We start from the raw sequence: 17277 nt of genomic DNA, 5'->3' as shown, positions 1-17277 counted from the left end.
GCATACATCAGCCTTCTGGCTACGAACCGGCGGCTCCCCAGAGCGGGCAAACGGGACAAACTCGGGCCTCTTATCGTCAAAGTGAAGAGATTGTGGCGTAGCTGGATCTCACAAACTAACTTCATCACATGTCACTTGATTAAGGTGCATCACTGTCAGTCTGAGAGAGCCAGGCTGCAGCATCAGTCTATCTCTGCCTAAGAGAGATGATCCAAACACCGCAGTGTGCTTCAGAAAATCCAACGCTGAGGCAGATGCTACAAAAATGTTCACTGGAGCTTTTACTGTGAATAAAAGGCTGTTGATCAACGGTACTTTTGTATGGCTTCCCATCTGAAGTCCCAGCATCAATCAAACATCGGCCTTTGCCACAAGGCGGGCAGCCATTGTTTGAATTCATGTTAAATATACTCTTGTTTTTTTTTTTTTTAGATGATTCTTTGCAGGCTGCGTTCTGGCTTAATGTGCAATCTGCCGCGTGGATGGCGACGCTGCTCTTTGAAAGATTTGGTTTTTGAGGATCTATGGCAAGTGATAACACACACACAGCCAACATGAATGGTCAAAGGGTCCCCGAGGGAGTTGAGGGGAAGAGAGGTGATGTAAAGTGGCGAGGCAATGGGATAAAAAAGAAAAGAGAATCAGAGATCTTTGATGGAACATCTGAAATGAGTGAGTCTAATGCGTCCTTGAGACGCCCACATTACTGTAGGCGCCATGATCTGCACTTGAAAGCTGTGTGGAATTGCATCCAAGCACGGATGGTGTGCTCAGTTATTTTGCAGCGGACGCACACAGCCATCAGAGGGGTGCCTAAGAATTTAATCAACCAAAATAAAAGCCATTCTTTCCAACTTTGTGGATGGCAATCCTTTACATTGGTGGAGTACACACTCCAAGTCCTGCCTTCGTTAGTCAGAAATAGTAGCACAGGACACAACTTCCTCTTGCCTCACACTGCACTGGCCTCTTGAAGGTCCTGTGTGTGCCAGATACGAATAAAGACTCAGGCATATTTTACATGCAAGTTTTTAACACGCCATTCACATTTATTTTTTTTCCCGGCACTCACAATGCTCACCGTCAGTCTGTGACTTGCTGAGGAAGATGGTGCTGGCCCGAGGATGATCTGAGGGATTGTACTCCATGGGCAGATCTAAAGACAAAAGAAAGAAGGGGGGAACAAAACATTCATATTAAAAAGCGTTTACATTTGATTTAAAGCAAGGATGTCAAACACATTTTAGTTAACAGGCCACATACTGCCTGTGAAGATCTCAAGTGGGCCAGACCAGGAAAATCACAGCATAATAACACACACATAACAACAATATTCCTCTGTTTATATCATTGGTGAAAGTTTTTGTCTGACAACCCCTATTTTAAAAGGTCTTCTCACAATGAACTAGAAACATAAAGAGCAACAATTCAGACCTCAGCCCATTGTTTATCTGCTTGGAGTCTCCTCTGCTGATCCCCTCGCTTTGTGACGCGTTTGGACAACCACTTTTATGACGCGATCCATTTTTAACGACTTGCAACACAACGCCTCCTGGTGAATAATACAGTGAAATGTCCAACAAACATTATCCTCCATTTGCAGCTTGTACTTCCTCCCTGAATTTCGTCACAACGCCGGTTTGCGATCATTGATGGTCTGTAGCCACACTGACAGCGCGGGATGCGTCCCGCTCGCCGCGAGTTTGACACCCCTGACTTAAAGAGTTTGATTCCAAAGTTGTCTAACATTTAAGATACATGTATGGCACAAGACTTGTTTATTGGATTCTGCATATTGTTTGTTTAGTGACTAAGCATTCTTAAGATTTCTACTAACAAAATTGTATTCAACAGGATCTTCAGTAAGTTGGGAATCACAAGCCATGAACACGAGGCCGTAGTGTGTTTACCAAACGCAACGACTAAAACCCAGTGTGGAGGTTAGATGTGTGCGATTGGCTCCAGAGGTTCACCACCAACGGCCCAAACTGAATGAAAAAACAATCTGCCGGCCGACAGTTTACTGTTTAAACGGCTGTTTGTAAATCGATGTGCTAAAAGCACGCCAGAAAGATATGGATTTGTTTCAGATCGGTGTCTGTACACAACACAAACCACCACCAGATCAAACAGTGGCCGTCAATAGACGTCGCAATCAATCAGGAGAGAAAGATCTTGGAGCGTCCCGTGAGCTGGTGAGCTGTGACAGCAGGTCTGCACCACATCTGTCCTCCGAGTCTGACTCTGACGGCTGCAGGTGTCTGCAAGTCTTTTCAGACATACGAGAGCGAGTGGAAGAGAAATATACTTGGACTGATGCCCAAATAACGGAGTTAAACATGAACACGTGCAAGTAAAATAGGAGAACCACATTTCAGACTGAAATTCTGTATTAATCCGCATTTATTTTAAACTCTGATACACGATTACATTTCCAGATTAGAAGTGACTAAACACCATAAGTTCATGATTTTTCCATGTCTCAAGTCTTGTAAAGCCATTTGTAAAGCTTTCCATTAGTTTTATCAGATTGTTCAGGTGCTGAAATGTCACATGTTAAACCTCTAATGGCTGCAGATTGTGGGGCTGCCTCCGGCTCACTGTCAATGTGTGTTTCAGTGCTGCAGAAATCTGTTTTGCATTCATTATGCATTACATGATCAATCGTTAAGCCTGTATACAATGGAAAATACAATAATGAAAGATGCACAATGTCTTTTATTTACTTATTATAGTCGTGCTTGTAGCTACAGACACGGCTGCCTGGCAGACGGCTGCTTTGGAAAACCATTGACGACATGAATACATATTCATTTTGTGTTCTGGTCCTTTTCCTCATTTAAACATTTTTTATTGTTGAATTATAAACAATACATTTGTGGCGGGTGAAACAGAGGCGGTTGTTTGAACAGCTGATTGGTACTAGATTTCCACAGTCGCTTGAGTTTTTGATGGTAAAGAGATGTAATATCCTGCTGTTGACATAAGGTTATGATCATTATCATATACCGCTCTAGGTTAATCATTACCAGTAATACTAACCCTGTAAGTCACAACTTAAGCAAGGAAACTAAACGACTATAAAACACACAGACACACACAAAGAACATTGTGCGGGTCTGTGACCGCATCAGCGACTTCCTGGTTTCTTGGATGATGTCAGTGAGACAGGAAGGCTCAGGAGGAAGGGACCAACACCCAGACAGACCAAGAGAGAGAAAGAGAGAACAGATGCCAAGAGAAGCGGAGGGACGGAAGAAGAGTGACGAGCTGGTAATGACGGCGAAAAAGGACAAGAGGGCCTCAAAATGAAGTGATGGGAGTGACAGCTTGTAAAAAAAAAAACGACCGGCGGGGAGAGAGAAGAGAGAAAATGATGAAAAGAGATCAGAGGAGAAGAGTCGAGACGGGTATATGAAAAGGGAAAATAGAGAGAGGGATGAGAGCGGAGGTGGTGAGAGGGGAAATAGTGGAGAACGGGAGGAAGTGAAGAAGAAAAGGTCAACCAGCTTCAGCATGAAAACCTTGTGGAAATGAGCACGGGGGATGTAAAAACTGTCGTTTGGATCTGGCATTAAAACACCCCATTACCACGACGCCGACAGAGCACACCTCAGATCAGCCTCTCTCGGTACAACGCAGGTTACACGTGCGACCAAGCGCTATTGTGTCCAAACTCTTTTGAACTACTGTCTTTTTTGTGTTCAAGAGCCACTTGAGGAGCCTCAAAGGACACACACACACACACACACACAGCCATGATGAAGGAGGAAGTGACACACAGTGCTGAATTAAAGATGGGTGTGTGGGAAGAAGCAAAGAGCAGGGAAGGAGAACTGAAGGTGGATTAATGATGTTGCGTGTGCTCAGCTGTTGGTGGTCCTATGAAGTGAACGCAGCGCGCGCACGCACTCGCGTGCAAGAATATGTTTTGAACTCCTTGTGATGTCACTTTTTTAACACAGGAAGCTGCCTGGCCCCAGAAACGGGGAGTGTCCCTCTGCATGGCTGTCGCTGTGTCGGTGACCTTTGGTGTGGTTCCACCCTGAACAGTTTTCTCCAACCTGGGGGAGACGAAAGCACCCAACTTCCTGCGTTTCAGGAAGCGGAGGGGAAATGAAGTTGGGGGTGATGTTTGCACATTGTTCTGAACAAAGAGGAGAGGGAATGGGTCAGTGTGTGGATTCAAGCCACATGTGTTAGCACTATTTATGCAGAAAATGCACGGGCGCGCTGAAGGAAAGATGGACGCCGAAGCCCGAAAGAAGACGGCTACTGAAGCAACGCACTTGAGGTCGTGCAGTCGGCCGCGAGGTATAACTTCCTTTGTAGCCTCTGGTCGGCATTGTTGCAAATCAATGAGCAGGTTTTTTGCATCAATGTAAAGAAGTACATTGATTTGTGAGGTATGCATTTGGCAGTATTAACCAAAAACACCATCTCATCATTTCATCCATGAACAGGGTCTTGGTTGATCTTCCCAAACACTTGTTATATCACTAAACTTTACACTAAAATACATTTTTAAAAAAAGGTAACATGCAAGGCTTTGTTCATACTGCCCATTCCTCATAAAGGGGTTACTTTCCACACACATTAAGGTTGGGACAATTTTATCAGTGCAACCTAAAACCAGTAACCAGTAATACATCACTATTTACTTTCTTTGGTCCAGACTAGTTGCCAGCTCAACTGTCAACTCCGACTAAATCATTGCTGTCTCTCCTCCAGGAGAAAATAAAGATTGAAATAGAAATTTTTCCTAGCATTTCGTAGCATTATAATTAGCAGCCCCACTTGCGTCACAGAAATCTGTCCAATCCAGGTTCGGTAGTTCACAGTTGCCCCTCGCCCCTCATTTTGAACCAAGAACGCCCTGCGGCGTGCACCTCAACCAGCCACACCACCGACAAGCACGAGAGGAAACCCATGCTCCTTGTTGGGTCATTGTGAACAGGAATGTGTGTAATATTGTGCGTGTGCAGTGCACACAATGCTTGGCCAGCTGCTCTCGCTCTGTTGCTTTTGCCACCCTCATGACCGCTTCGGGTCACAACATCAGCCCAGGCATGAAGGCCCTTCGCTGAGGTGCCGGCCTGAGGGGATCCAGATGGCCTGACCCGGCTGTCAACAGCATGCTACCAAACAATACGCCCACACGGTGCTGATGAGCAGCGCGCTGCACATCTTGTAACGGCTTACAGAAGATGCAGCTTATTTTACTGAATGAGTTTTCTTATTGTGTCAGTGTAATCTAAGGAAAGCAAAGTCAAGCTGTCCTTCGAAAAGCAGCGTAACAATAACAACCTTTATCAAAAGTAGGTTGCAGCGAGGACCACTGTTGTTGTTATTGTGCAGATGTACCTTTGAACAATTGAAGCTCTTATCCGTTTGATAACTGTATCTCTTTCTGTCTCGGTCACACCTCGGATTTCACCCCTCTTCTGGTGTGAAACAGCTTCAAGAGTGAAGTTTGGAGCAGCAAAGCACACCGTTTTTTTACCCAATACTTCTCACAGCTCAAACCGTATGACTGCTGAGCGACATAATAGAGTGTGTGAGTGTGAGTGCGTGTGTGTGTGTGTGTCTTGTGATGTGATAAAAATGGACAGTAAGCACCAAGAACAGGAAGCACTGGTGTTAACTGAGCATCCTCAGTGGACATTGTTACAGACTCGGGTACAGGCTGGGAACGTGAGGCCGAGAACAGATCTTGACCCCGTGTGGCGCCAACGCCCTGACAGCGTCTGACGCGCCTTTCTGAAGCACACCTATTGATTTCAATGGCCGACCGTGCATTGAAAAGCACCGCGAGTTCGTCACTGAAGCCTCTACTTTAGCCCTCATCGATTTTGGGTGCGTCAAATGAGGGAAAGCTATAGATTTTTGTTTCCCCCGATAGGAGGATCGTTTATCAAATGAATAAATAATGAATCAATGCTAATAATAGAATTTTTTGGGAGTCCCAAAAACGCAGTCTTCAAGGAAATGGATCACATGACGCTAATTTCCTATTAGTTAAACTTTCATTCACATCACATCATATAAATAATTCAAAAGATAAGTGTTCAGGGTCGTCTGCAGTACACAGCAATGTTGCCTAAATATTGAAGTTATCCTAATATGCTGCTGGTTGTGTGGGGTTGGCATTTCAAATCTGAGAGCACCAACTGCCGTGCGGCAAATGAGGCGTGTCATTCATCACCGCCGTCCGCGTGTTTTGGCCTTTTTAAAGTGGTTCCTGCCGCGGATAACAAAACGTTTGGCACCTCTGGGAAAGTACACTATCTGCGTTAAGGCATTCACCGCTGTAGCACTTAGCGATACAGCCGCTGTGTTTTCATTTAAACAGCGTGCACGATAAGAGGGAGCCAGAGTTAAAGCCGCACCAATGAGATTTTTTTTTATGTAGCGAAAAGGCCTTGATAGCGTTATCAAATCTGCTCACATTCAAGCGGTTATAGTAAGGGAAATAGCTTCTGGGGGAAAAGATAAATCAAATAAAATACCACCTCAATGCCCGCCACTACACACCTCATTCACTGGAGTCATTTGCTGAACTCTGAACTGACAAAATTCCAGTTTCAAAAACTCAAACGAGAGGCAGGGTTAGAGGTTGCTGGAGTGAATGGGCAACCAAGTGAATGAAGGATAAATGCTTAATGACTCATCCTGTTAGCTATCACACACACACACACATGCAAACGCACACACACACGCAGCATCCCAGCTCTCCCCAACTGCGTAAACATTCTCGAGTTTCAAATCATTGATCGACAACATCTACTAAACCCAGTGCAGCGCTGCAGACTCATCGGGGGAGAAAGAGCCGAGCGTTTATCAAGGAAAAGCCAACAGGGACAAGAGGATGGAGGGGGAAGTTTCACTTCAACTACACAGAAAACATACTCTCTTTCTGGTGACTTCAGCACAACTTAATCTCAGAATCAAATGGAACAGAAACAAGAGGCTTTTCGTTTCTCTGTATTCACACACTCACAGAAATGTGAAGGAAACTGAAAAATGAACGTGAAAAATGTCCGTGCTGCAGGAAAAGTCAGACGTTATTCATTTCTATATGAACATTAGTAATAATAATGATAAACAATATCTGTACAATGTCCCATACATACATACACACAAGTGCACATATACTGTAAGTTCATTTAAGGTCAAAGGTCCATGTATGCCGGACACTTTATCCACTGACACAGCCGTATCCTACTCTGACAGAGGGGACATCCCTGACTCACAGCACCGTGTAAGGAGCTACAATAAAGTACGGCCTCCCGCTCTGTGTCCAGAGCAGCACGTTAAAGCATCCGACCAGCCCGAAAGTCCGACAATCCATCACAGGGACTTGTCACGGCGACATTTCCTGGCAGCGCACCTGGCTACGTATACTGATGCGGTGATTACTTCTACTCTTGACGGACGTCTGTAGTAATTAGGTGATGGGGGAGTGAAACAGCACAGGGCAGCGAAGAGGAGTACAGAGGAGCACAGGCTTTTCTAAAGAAATAATAAAATACAAAAAAACGTAATGAAATGCTGTACACAGAGCATGTACAACCAGATACAGAGATTAGTTTGGAGTTGAAACCTCTTCCAGTACACGCTGGAATGCTATGTTTAAGAAGTTGTGGGGAGTAAAGAAGACGCTGGCGTATGATGTTGCAAGGACACTGTAGACGACAATCACAAATTTTTATCGACATTTCATGACGTGAGGCCAGCAGTAGCTCGTATATATTTGTTTTCCAGGCACTTAAGTCTAACCGTCTCGTTCAACGTAATGGCATTGCAGTATCCGCTATTACGCTGCCATCTGCCCCGCCGAGGCTCTGCACAAATGCTGACGACCGAGTGGACTCTGCTGTTTTCTCTCCTCTCAATCTGTGGCGACGCGGCCTCCGCTCGTAGGTCACGTGCGCCTTTACGTTTGCTGTTCTGAACATCCAGAGAGACACGGCGAGGTTAGCCTGAGCAGAGACGAGACCCCAAATTGAAGACACAAATTAAATCGGCGCCACAGAAAAAAACGTGGTCGTCAGACCTGCCACCGTGGTGGAAACGCTGTTTAATTAACACGTCCTTTATTTGAAGATTACCAAAGGTGCAGGATCATGAAGGTGCAAGTCACACGTCGCGCTGATGAAATCTGACTTTTCGCTTGCATCTGTTGTTCATCTGATGAGAGCTGGTACTAGGATTACAGCTATAGATCTTTTTTTTTTTCATCATCCATTAATCTGCAAATTATTTAGTTGATTTATCCTTTTTGCCTACAAAAAAAAGTCCAACGTGTCATCATCCGATACAAACAGTACCAAATCCAAAGATATTAGGTTTACCGTAATGCTTGACAAAGACAAGTATCAAGTACTCGGTGACACAATGAATATTCATCATTTTGGCGAGAGAGAGAGAGAGAGAGACAGAGAGACAGACAGAGGTTGGAGAGTCCACGGGGCAGGGAGAGGACTCATTTACTCTGCATCCAGCTGAGAGCCAGAAACCCACCGTTGCTCTCTCTCCCCTCCCGTCCCTGCATCCTCTGCTCGCTGTAACTAGGCAACGCGGGCTTGAAACGATTCAGATGGTGGAGGCAGGCCCATCAAAGGCAAAGACAGACAGACAGCCGGGCTCGCTGTCTTTTTCTTCCCCTCTCTTGCTCTCTCTCTCTCTCTCTCTCTGCCTCTCCTACCTGCTCATACGCCACACTGTACTAATTGCTGCCGAGTCGCATTGAGCGAGCGGATGCAATGACACCGGACAACACAGAGCTCTAGTGCAGGGCCCATTGCATTGCCTTGGTAGACTACATGCCCACGGTCACACATTGTCTTTCAACTAGCGGAGTCAGGAAAGTCATCGTTTTCAAAGAGAGAGAGAGAGAGCTGGGGTTAACCAGACAGCTGAGAGCTGTTTGCAGACGGGCGATTTTTCAGAACCTTTGCAAAATAAACGAAGAGCTGAAAGCGCTTTGCTGCACTGGGATCAGGGACAAGTGAAGAAGAAGAAATGTTGAGGAATGTAGAACGTAGTTTTATGAACATATGAACATTTTATGCCACGAAAGACATTTTATCCTGGCGAAAACAATTGCAATCCTGGTAATTGTCAATAAATGGTCGGAACTTCTAAATCTTGGTATTTAATCACAGATGAACACCTTCATTTAGTGAGCATCCTTTTGCTTAAATAGAACATAACTGAAGAAAGTGTTACGTGTGGGCTTGTTCAGGGTCGTCTGTGTGTAGCTGCAGCACGTAGCGGTGGCGGTAAGAAACCAATCACATGTTGCATTAAATCAAAGAACGCTCGCGACAAATGGCTGCCAGCAAAAGCCGTCATTATATTCCAGATCCCACATGGAGCCAGATACCCATGCACCAGGAACCTACGCATGCTAATCACTTCTTCTTTTACTTTGGCCTTTAAGATAACATATGCAGAAGCCATTTACATGACAATCCCGTGTTGCTGGAGAGTATTAGCATATAGTCAAGCACCATTCCTGGGGGAAGAGTAAATGTGAAGGTAAAGAAATATGCAAATTTCTATTCAACAGACATGTATTAGTTAAAAAGTACATGACAGCCAATCACACTACACCACATCTCCCCATGTACACTTGCTTCCACCCGAACTAATCTGAAACAAAACAAAAAAAGTATGTTTTTTTTTTGTTGCCCTAAAGGTTAGCCATGTGTCTGCCTCTCTCTCTCTCTCTCTCTCTCTCTCTCTCTCTCTCTCTCTCTCTCTCTCTCCCTCTCTCTCCCTCTCTCTCTCTCTCTCTCTCTCTCTCTCTCTCTCTCGCCATCTGTGCCAAGCTCTGTCATACTTCGTCTGTGTTGACATTTCCACACAACACATGCGCGCAGGCAAATGTTGCCATGCACACACACACACACACACACACACACACACACACACACACACACACACACACCTACACACACACACACACACACACACAAGCCCCATACAGGCATGAGCACCCATGCATAAATCAACAGAAACACAGCGCAATAACAATGGATTTTGATGCGCGCACACACACACACACACACACACACACACACACACACACACACACACACACATACACACACACACAATAGATATTTGGGTAGCTGACATATTGTCAACATTCACAATAAGTGTGCTGGGATAGATTCAAACCAAGGACTCCTCACTGAAGGAGCAGTTGAGAAATGTATTGTCTCCCACAATAATATGATCCAGAATTTCGATCATCAAGCATCATAATCACACTGCAGCAAACCACTGCACTGCTTCCCACACTACGTCAGACATGATCTATTGAAACATGAGCTGTTTTCTATAGGGGAGAGCATCATGTGATGATTGGGCAGTCATTTCCCTCACGCACAGTCACATGAAAGCTCTCCTTTAAATTCAAAGCTGGCACAAATACAGAAATGTTTGCCATTTAAAACATAATTGTTACCAGTATGTGTTCGACACCGACGGTAGGGAATGTTTTTGCCTGTGTAATGATAGCAAAAAAATAATGTCCAGAGTGAAACAAATAATAGTATGATTTAATGTAAGATCAAAATTAAATAAAAGGGCTGCATGCCTACGGCGCTGCCCTGCAGGGGGGCTCCACCGCTCATCAATTCACCCCATGAATTGCAATTTACTGGCAAAGCAAAGAGCCGGAGGTCATTTTTCGAGGGAAAATTATGCATGCTGCTTCATCCACACACTGCAGTGTATTCAAGCAAGTCCAACAGCAGCCTTTGTCAAGCTGATGTAATGTCATGAGAATGGATGTGTGACTCCGTGCAGCATGGCACTGTGGATCTGGAACAACAGCAGCAAAGAAGCTCCTTTTTCTGGAAGTGAGGATTAAATAACTCATTTCATCCAGAAATTAGTTGGAGACACGCAATATATTATGAAACTGCTATACACTACCGATTGCTTTTTAAAAAAAAAAATCATTATCAACTTTAAAGTATTTTTATTCAGATACAGAAAATTCATACGATTAATTCATAGTTTAAATTCAGTATCAATGTGATCCCACCAGTCTTATAACACTAAGCCCAGTACAAAGTCTGCTCTGTTCTGGTTCCTCTGGAGCCTGTGCCTTGCTCAAGGAGTTTTTGACATAACAAAAGAAAAAGCCAGCTAATTCTTGTCTGGTTCGGGCACAAACAGATCAACTTTCTCTGTCACTTAGTCGGAACAGAGTGCGAGGTATTATTACATGTAGATCTCGACTTTGAATCCTATTGTGAAGAGTTCAGCGAGGTCAAACACACGGTCCCAAAGACTAAACTTGATCCGTCTGTAGATCGTGGTTCGAGGAGTGCGAGTAGCCTGCAGACAGCTGTGCCCAGATGATCTCTTGAGCTCCCCAACACCACATCTAATTGCCGTCAAGTTCCCAAGCGTGCGTGCAGTTAAAAGCACCGATCCGCCAAAGCAAACACACGGATTACACCATTCGGGATCGGGAACACCGATGGGAATCCACTTATGTCGCTCCACGCAACAACAAAAGCACACATTTCTATTCTTCCAGTTTAGGAGAGGTGAAGACTCTTGACCAGTCGGATTGTTGGGAACGCGCCCCAGAAAATGAGGGTGGAGACCCGGATCGGAGTGGCCATTGGCGTTCCCACAGTTCACTGCGCAGCTGTCATGTTAAGGAATGCAATTTCACAGATTTAAAAGGCAATATCAACCCGCTCTGACCATCAGATTGAAAGATTCAGAGCGGGCACGAGGGAAAACGCTTTTACCACGCTTCATTTAGTCTCAGGTTACGTTCCAACACACCTATCAATAGGTCTTCTGCCCATACGCCCTCCTCCATCCTCCCTTTATTCGCCTCACAAATACTGACGCATAGAAAAGCCCAAATAATCTACCGTCCATCTCCAAAACGTCAATGTTTTATCAATGTGTGGGGACAAAATGTCCTTTTCATGTTGTGCCTTTGTGAAATTCTGCAAAGGAGCTTTGGTTTTTCTTTGTCCTATTCATAGAAATAAGCGCAAAGTGAAACAAACTACAGCGAGAGAGAAAAAAGTCTATCAAGGTTTCCACACAATGGTAGCATTATTCTGTCAATAAAGACCGACCCCTTTTTGAGCTCAACGACACCCCGCTTTAACCCCCTGTACGTCGGCTCCCGACCCCGTGATCTAACCACAAATAGTGCGTAAGAGGTTGGATAGGTGTTACGACTCGATGGCAGTGAAAATGAATGGACGTCTTTCTTCTTTTACTAGCTGTTCCTGATCAGTGATCCAGAGGCAGTTCTCCGTTCTCTCCACCAGGACGGGCAGGAGACCTTGCAGATGCATCTTCCCAACTCGTAGGCCGAGTACGGCCCAAGCAGACACCAGATTGAGATTATTGCAGGCAATTCGGTTTTCCTTAACATTCATTCTGTGAATCAGTTCATTTGTTTTTTACAAGGAAAACCGCTCGCCGTGAAACGATTTGATACTCCTCTCGGAAAAAGAATTTGCCAGCTTTCCGTGAGAAAGGATACAAAAAGCAGTCAGAAGGGATGAATTGGGTTTTATCAGGCAATGATTTCATGAAGCTCAGAATCTCACCACCACTTGTGCTACTTTATATTTAATGCAGCTACAATGCTTGAGAGTAAAAGCAGGGCCTGCTGGTTGAGAGGAGAGGCTTGACATTTGTGTTCTGGGGCTATCGACAACATATCACCAACAGAAATGATGCATTCTCGTGACAAAACCATTAATGGAGAGAATACTTGAGTGAATCAATGAGAGTAATCGTCAGTTGCAGCTTGAGACGGAAGTCAGTGGTATAACATGTTTGTACTACCCATAAACATCTGCCAACGTGTTTGTATTGAGTAAAATAAAGAACATGTCACTATCACGTCATGACTGAGTGAGTACGAGGTACTTGCCGGCCCTCACTAAGGCTCTGAATATTGAAATACTTTCCTCGCTCCCCTTGACTGCTCCATGTATGGATGGATTATAGATTGAAAGGGATGCAAATAAAAATGATCTTCTTTGCCCATTATGTTCTTAATCAACCATTCGTCTTTTTGAGAAAATCATTTAAAAAACATAATCATTATTGACTACTGTTTCCTGGAGCCCACAGTGACATCCATCAACTACTTCAATTTTACAGTCCAAACCCAAAAATATTCAAACAGCATATGAGTGTTGTTGGTTTTGCTATCCTGACATGCAACGCATTAATATAAAAATACAAATTATTAAGATTTTACATTTCAATGTCAGGAAAAAAAGCATTGAGGAGTAAATCATACTTCAAGTGTCTGAGCTTGACTTAACCAACTGGTTGAGACTATGCATGAAGTTGCAGTTCAATATGTGCAGAGAGGGTAATAGTGAAAGTGATAATGCCAGCATTGGTGACATGATGTTGAAAAGAAACCCAAACAGTTATGTCTGCCTCCTTTCTGATTGATTTGTCCCAGAAAGAACTGTGTCAACATGTGGCTCTACAGAGAGTCTGACTTTGACTCTGAGAGGCCGACACCAAAATGTGACATGTGCTGCCCTGTTTTCCGACCGCTCATCGAACTGAGGTCAGGAGCGTTCTGAAAAGAGCTGGCTCTCCTGATTCAGTTCATACAAAACATCAGTTCAGTGCTTGTACATTTAGAAGCAGAAAATGAGGACAAGGCCAAAATGTTGCCAAATTATCCACCATCAGCTCTACTGTGTAGCCCGGCTAATGCTTCATATATTAATTATGATCCAATTCCCCCTAAAACTAGTAAAGCTGGTCAGTAAATTCAGAAAATAAGCAACTGATTCATTGATAAAGAAATCAATCGTTAGTTGCCCTAGTTTACATTGCTTTTCATCTCAGCAACAATCCAAACAGAATCGGATCATATATCACGTTATTCTAGGTCAACTTGTCTGGAAGTCATAGTTAGGAGATTCCCCAGGCTCACCAACCAGGCATGAATAATCCATGTGCAGATTTCAATTAGCCTGCAAGCAAGTGTGTGTGTGTGTGTGTGTGTGTGTGTAGTGTACTCCAGAAATAACTAACTTTAACACTGATGAGACAGAGACGAATGCCGGGCCCGGGGCCATCGCTCATTTACAGATGTCTAAGTTAAGTAAAATCCCAAACAGGCTGAGATATCCATCTGTTTTATATTCCGTCTCACTTTCCTCTCTCTCTCTCTTTTATTTCTGAGAAATCATAAGTGGTCTCGGTTTACCTTTACGAAGAGCAGCAATCCAGTATTGCAACGCTCTCTGATCAAATTAAGTCTGAAAATAACTCGGCTGTCCGTGTGTATGTGTGTGTGCGTGTGTGTGTGTGTGTATGTGTGTGTGTGTGTGTGTGTTTGTGTGGACGGTCTGGAAATTGCAAAGAGTGTTCCTCACTCTCTTCTAGGCGCTGCAGAAGAGATGGTGAACCTAGTTCAGTTGAGCATTTACATGCACATGTCGATGGAAATGTGTCGTCTTTCTCTGATCATCCGGCCCCTCGTAATTATCTCCTGCTTTTCTCTCGGTTGTCTTTATCTTCTCAGAATGAAACTGTTGCTGGCACACTTTCACTTGTTTCAAACATTTTATTAAAAAGTCAAAAAAGGAAATTGCACCCCTGAAACTGTGATTGTAATCAAAAACATTTAGATTTGATTACCCCATTGCCATTTATTTCTATTTACATAAAACAAATTAATAAAATTACAGTGCCACTCTATATTGCTGGATTTGTATTGTTTAAAAAGGTTTGGATGAAAGTTTTAAAACATAAGCTCGACTTCACACCAGCATGAAATATAACGCCTTTGTACCCAAAGCACTGCTGCCAACACCCAATATCCAAAAAGTCTTTTATAGCCTTTTTAAAAAACACGTCTTTATTTAACTGCCTATGCATTTTTCATATCAAAGTGCATTCGGTCTGAAGAGCATCTCGATATACACACATGCCACCAGTCAAAAAGCGAGCTGGAGAGCAGAGAGCATTTTCAACGTGTCCTCATCGCAGTCAAACACGAGCGATGGACTTGACCCTGAAAGACCTGCATTACCATGGTACATACAGCATATATGTAGAAGCAGATATACGACACATGCTGTGAAGTACAACATGTAGTATGCAGTAGTCGTGGGTAGGCGCGAATCTCAAGCCTCTTGATGTCTGCCTGGTGTGTAAAATACCGCTCGGGCCAATCAGATTACGCTGCACAAAAGGAGCCGCCTGAAAGACCCTCTCGTACTCTTGTGGAAAACTCTGTGTTAGATTAAGTTACATTTAGCTGACGCTTTCACATAAAGCGACTCACACTAGTGCTCTATACACTGTAGACACAGCAACGGGGAGCAATTAGGGGTTAAGTGACTTGATCAAGGACACAACGATGTGGACTTGCGGGAGCCGGGATCGAACCACCAATCCTCTGACTGAAAGACGGGCATACTAACCGCTCAACCACAGTCACTGTGTTCTGTTTGTGCACACACAAGGGCGTGAGCCCATGTCGTCACCACTGTCAGCAGTTCCCATGGCTGATTATTGTTTTGGTATATTCTTTTTTTGCAATCACATGCTCAATGCACGCACACAAGCATGCATTCAGACTTAAAATCTAACTTATGATCAACACAAGAGAAAAAAACTTCGGCAACTGTTTCTCCACTCTTTCAAAAGGACAGATATCCAATCTCACTGCATCACACAGCCTCCTTGAACGTTTCCATTATTTACTGTTCGCAAAGTCCTCAAGATTATATGACCTACACAGTATGTGACTTTCCAGTGCCTTCACGATCTAACGGTATTCCTCCAGAGGACGGGCACAGGCGTCTTCTGGCTGTGGAAAGCCGTTAGCGATACAGTGCCCCTCTTCCTCCTCCCATCATCGCATGTACTGCACAATTCCAGGCTTTGTGTTTGATTTGTTGGTCATGGCATTTGGATGAGGCCCGCCTCACCCTGGCACCAGCTGCCTCTAACCAACCTAGGACTGCCATTAAAAATGGCAATCAGCGAATCGTTCAGTTAGGTTTTTGGTTTTGCTATTCATTTTTTTGTTTATAAAATATCCCAAAAAAGAGAAAACTGAAGTCAAGTTAGAGCTGTGACTTTTAATTGATTGATCATTCCTTCTTCTTCGGCTGATCATTATAACAACTAAACCTGTGCTGTTTAAGCTTCTCAGATGTAAAAATGTACGGCTTTTCCTTGTTTTGTATCATCGTAAACTGAATATTTTTAGGTTTCGGACTGTCGGTCAGACAACACAAGACATCTGAGGATGTTTTTTGGATTCATAGACCAACCGATTAATCGAAGGCGTCGTTCCAACCGTGGATGATTGAAAGAATGAGATCGTGGACATGAGCAACACAACTTGAGTTTCCATTGTGTCTGGTTTCCCCCATGAGCAAGCTCGGAGCAGAACTGCTGCCGCTGCTTCGGATGGAAAGATGAAGGCTCAGATGGATGGTTCAGACATCTGATTAGGATGCCCCCGGAGCCTTCCTAGGGAAGGTATTCAAGGCACGTCCAACTAAAAGGACACCCCTGGGTAGACCCCGAGCATGCTGGGAGGATTAGCTATGTATCGTATGGCCTGGGAATGAGTTAGGAAGTAGCCTAACTGGGGAGGTTGTCTGGTCTGCTTCGCCGCCCCGCAGCAGAGAATGGATGGATGGGTGTACATGATCTTTTAGTAGCTGTGTATACATAATGCTAAGTGGCATTTGGCCTAGTTTTTTGTGTATGTGTTAATGATACACAATTAGACACGCGTTAGAACTCATTAGAATAAAATATTGCTCTGTTGTCTGATTTGTTTCGGCAAATAACGGAGCAAAGCATATTTGTTTGCCAACAACTGTGTCAATGCCTTACAAGCCAAAATCTGTTTCACAAAACTAGTCCTTGTTTTGCTGAGGGAAATACCCCGAACATCCCGATGGGCCCTGCAGGTGTCAGATCTCCAATGTACAGTGCAACTGCAACTGTGCTGGCGCGTTAATGAGCACTGATATGTGATGTCTGCGTCATTTCCCATTCAGAGCTCGATGTAGGAAGTGAACGGACACCCTGCCATGAAACACTGCCCATCATGATCACATCGCCTCCCACTGGAGCACACACACTCGCCCTTTAACACAGTGGGCCAACCTTACACACACACACACACACACACACACACACACACACACACACACACACACACAGTAGAGATGACGTAAACTGGGGGGGGGGGGGGGGTATCAGGGCACC

The 17277-nt window shown here is 44.3% G+C and overlaps 1 protein-coding gene across 7 annotated transcripts in view; it reads right to left on the bottom strand.

Moving 5' to 3' along the window:
- ccny (cyclin Y) overlaps nucleotides 1-17277 on the bottom strand; it is a 32088-nt gene that overhangs the window by 14068 nt on the left and 743 nt on the right. For 4 of the 7 annotated variants that reach the window (XM_068581815.1, XM_068581819.1, XM_068581818.1 and 1 more), the window contains exon 2: nucleotides 1082-1156. In XM_068581815.1, coding sequence (XP_068437916.1) covers nucleotides 1082-1156 — 75 coding nt within the window. Of the gene's footprint in view, nucleotides 1-1072; nucleotides 1157-17277 lie in introns of all 7 variants that reach the window. The other 3 variants (XM_068581817.1, XM_068581813.1, XM_068581816.1) reach the window with 1 other exon arrangement.

Source organism: Clinocottus analis, unplaced genomic scaffold (assembly GCF_023055335.1).
Source record: "Clinocottus analis isolate CAN_PGR_092001 unplaced genomic scaffold, fCliAna1.0.p SCAF_18, whole genome shotgun sequence".
Taxonomy (NCBI): Eukaryota; Metazoa; Chordata; class Actinopteri; order Perciformes; family Cottidae; genus Clinocottus; species Clinocottus analis.
This window is presented reverse-complemented; position numbering and strand designations above follow the sequence as displayed.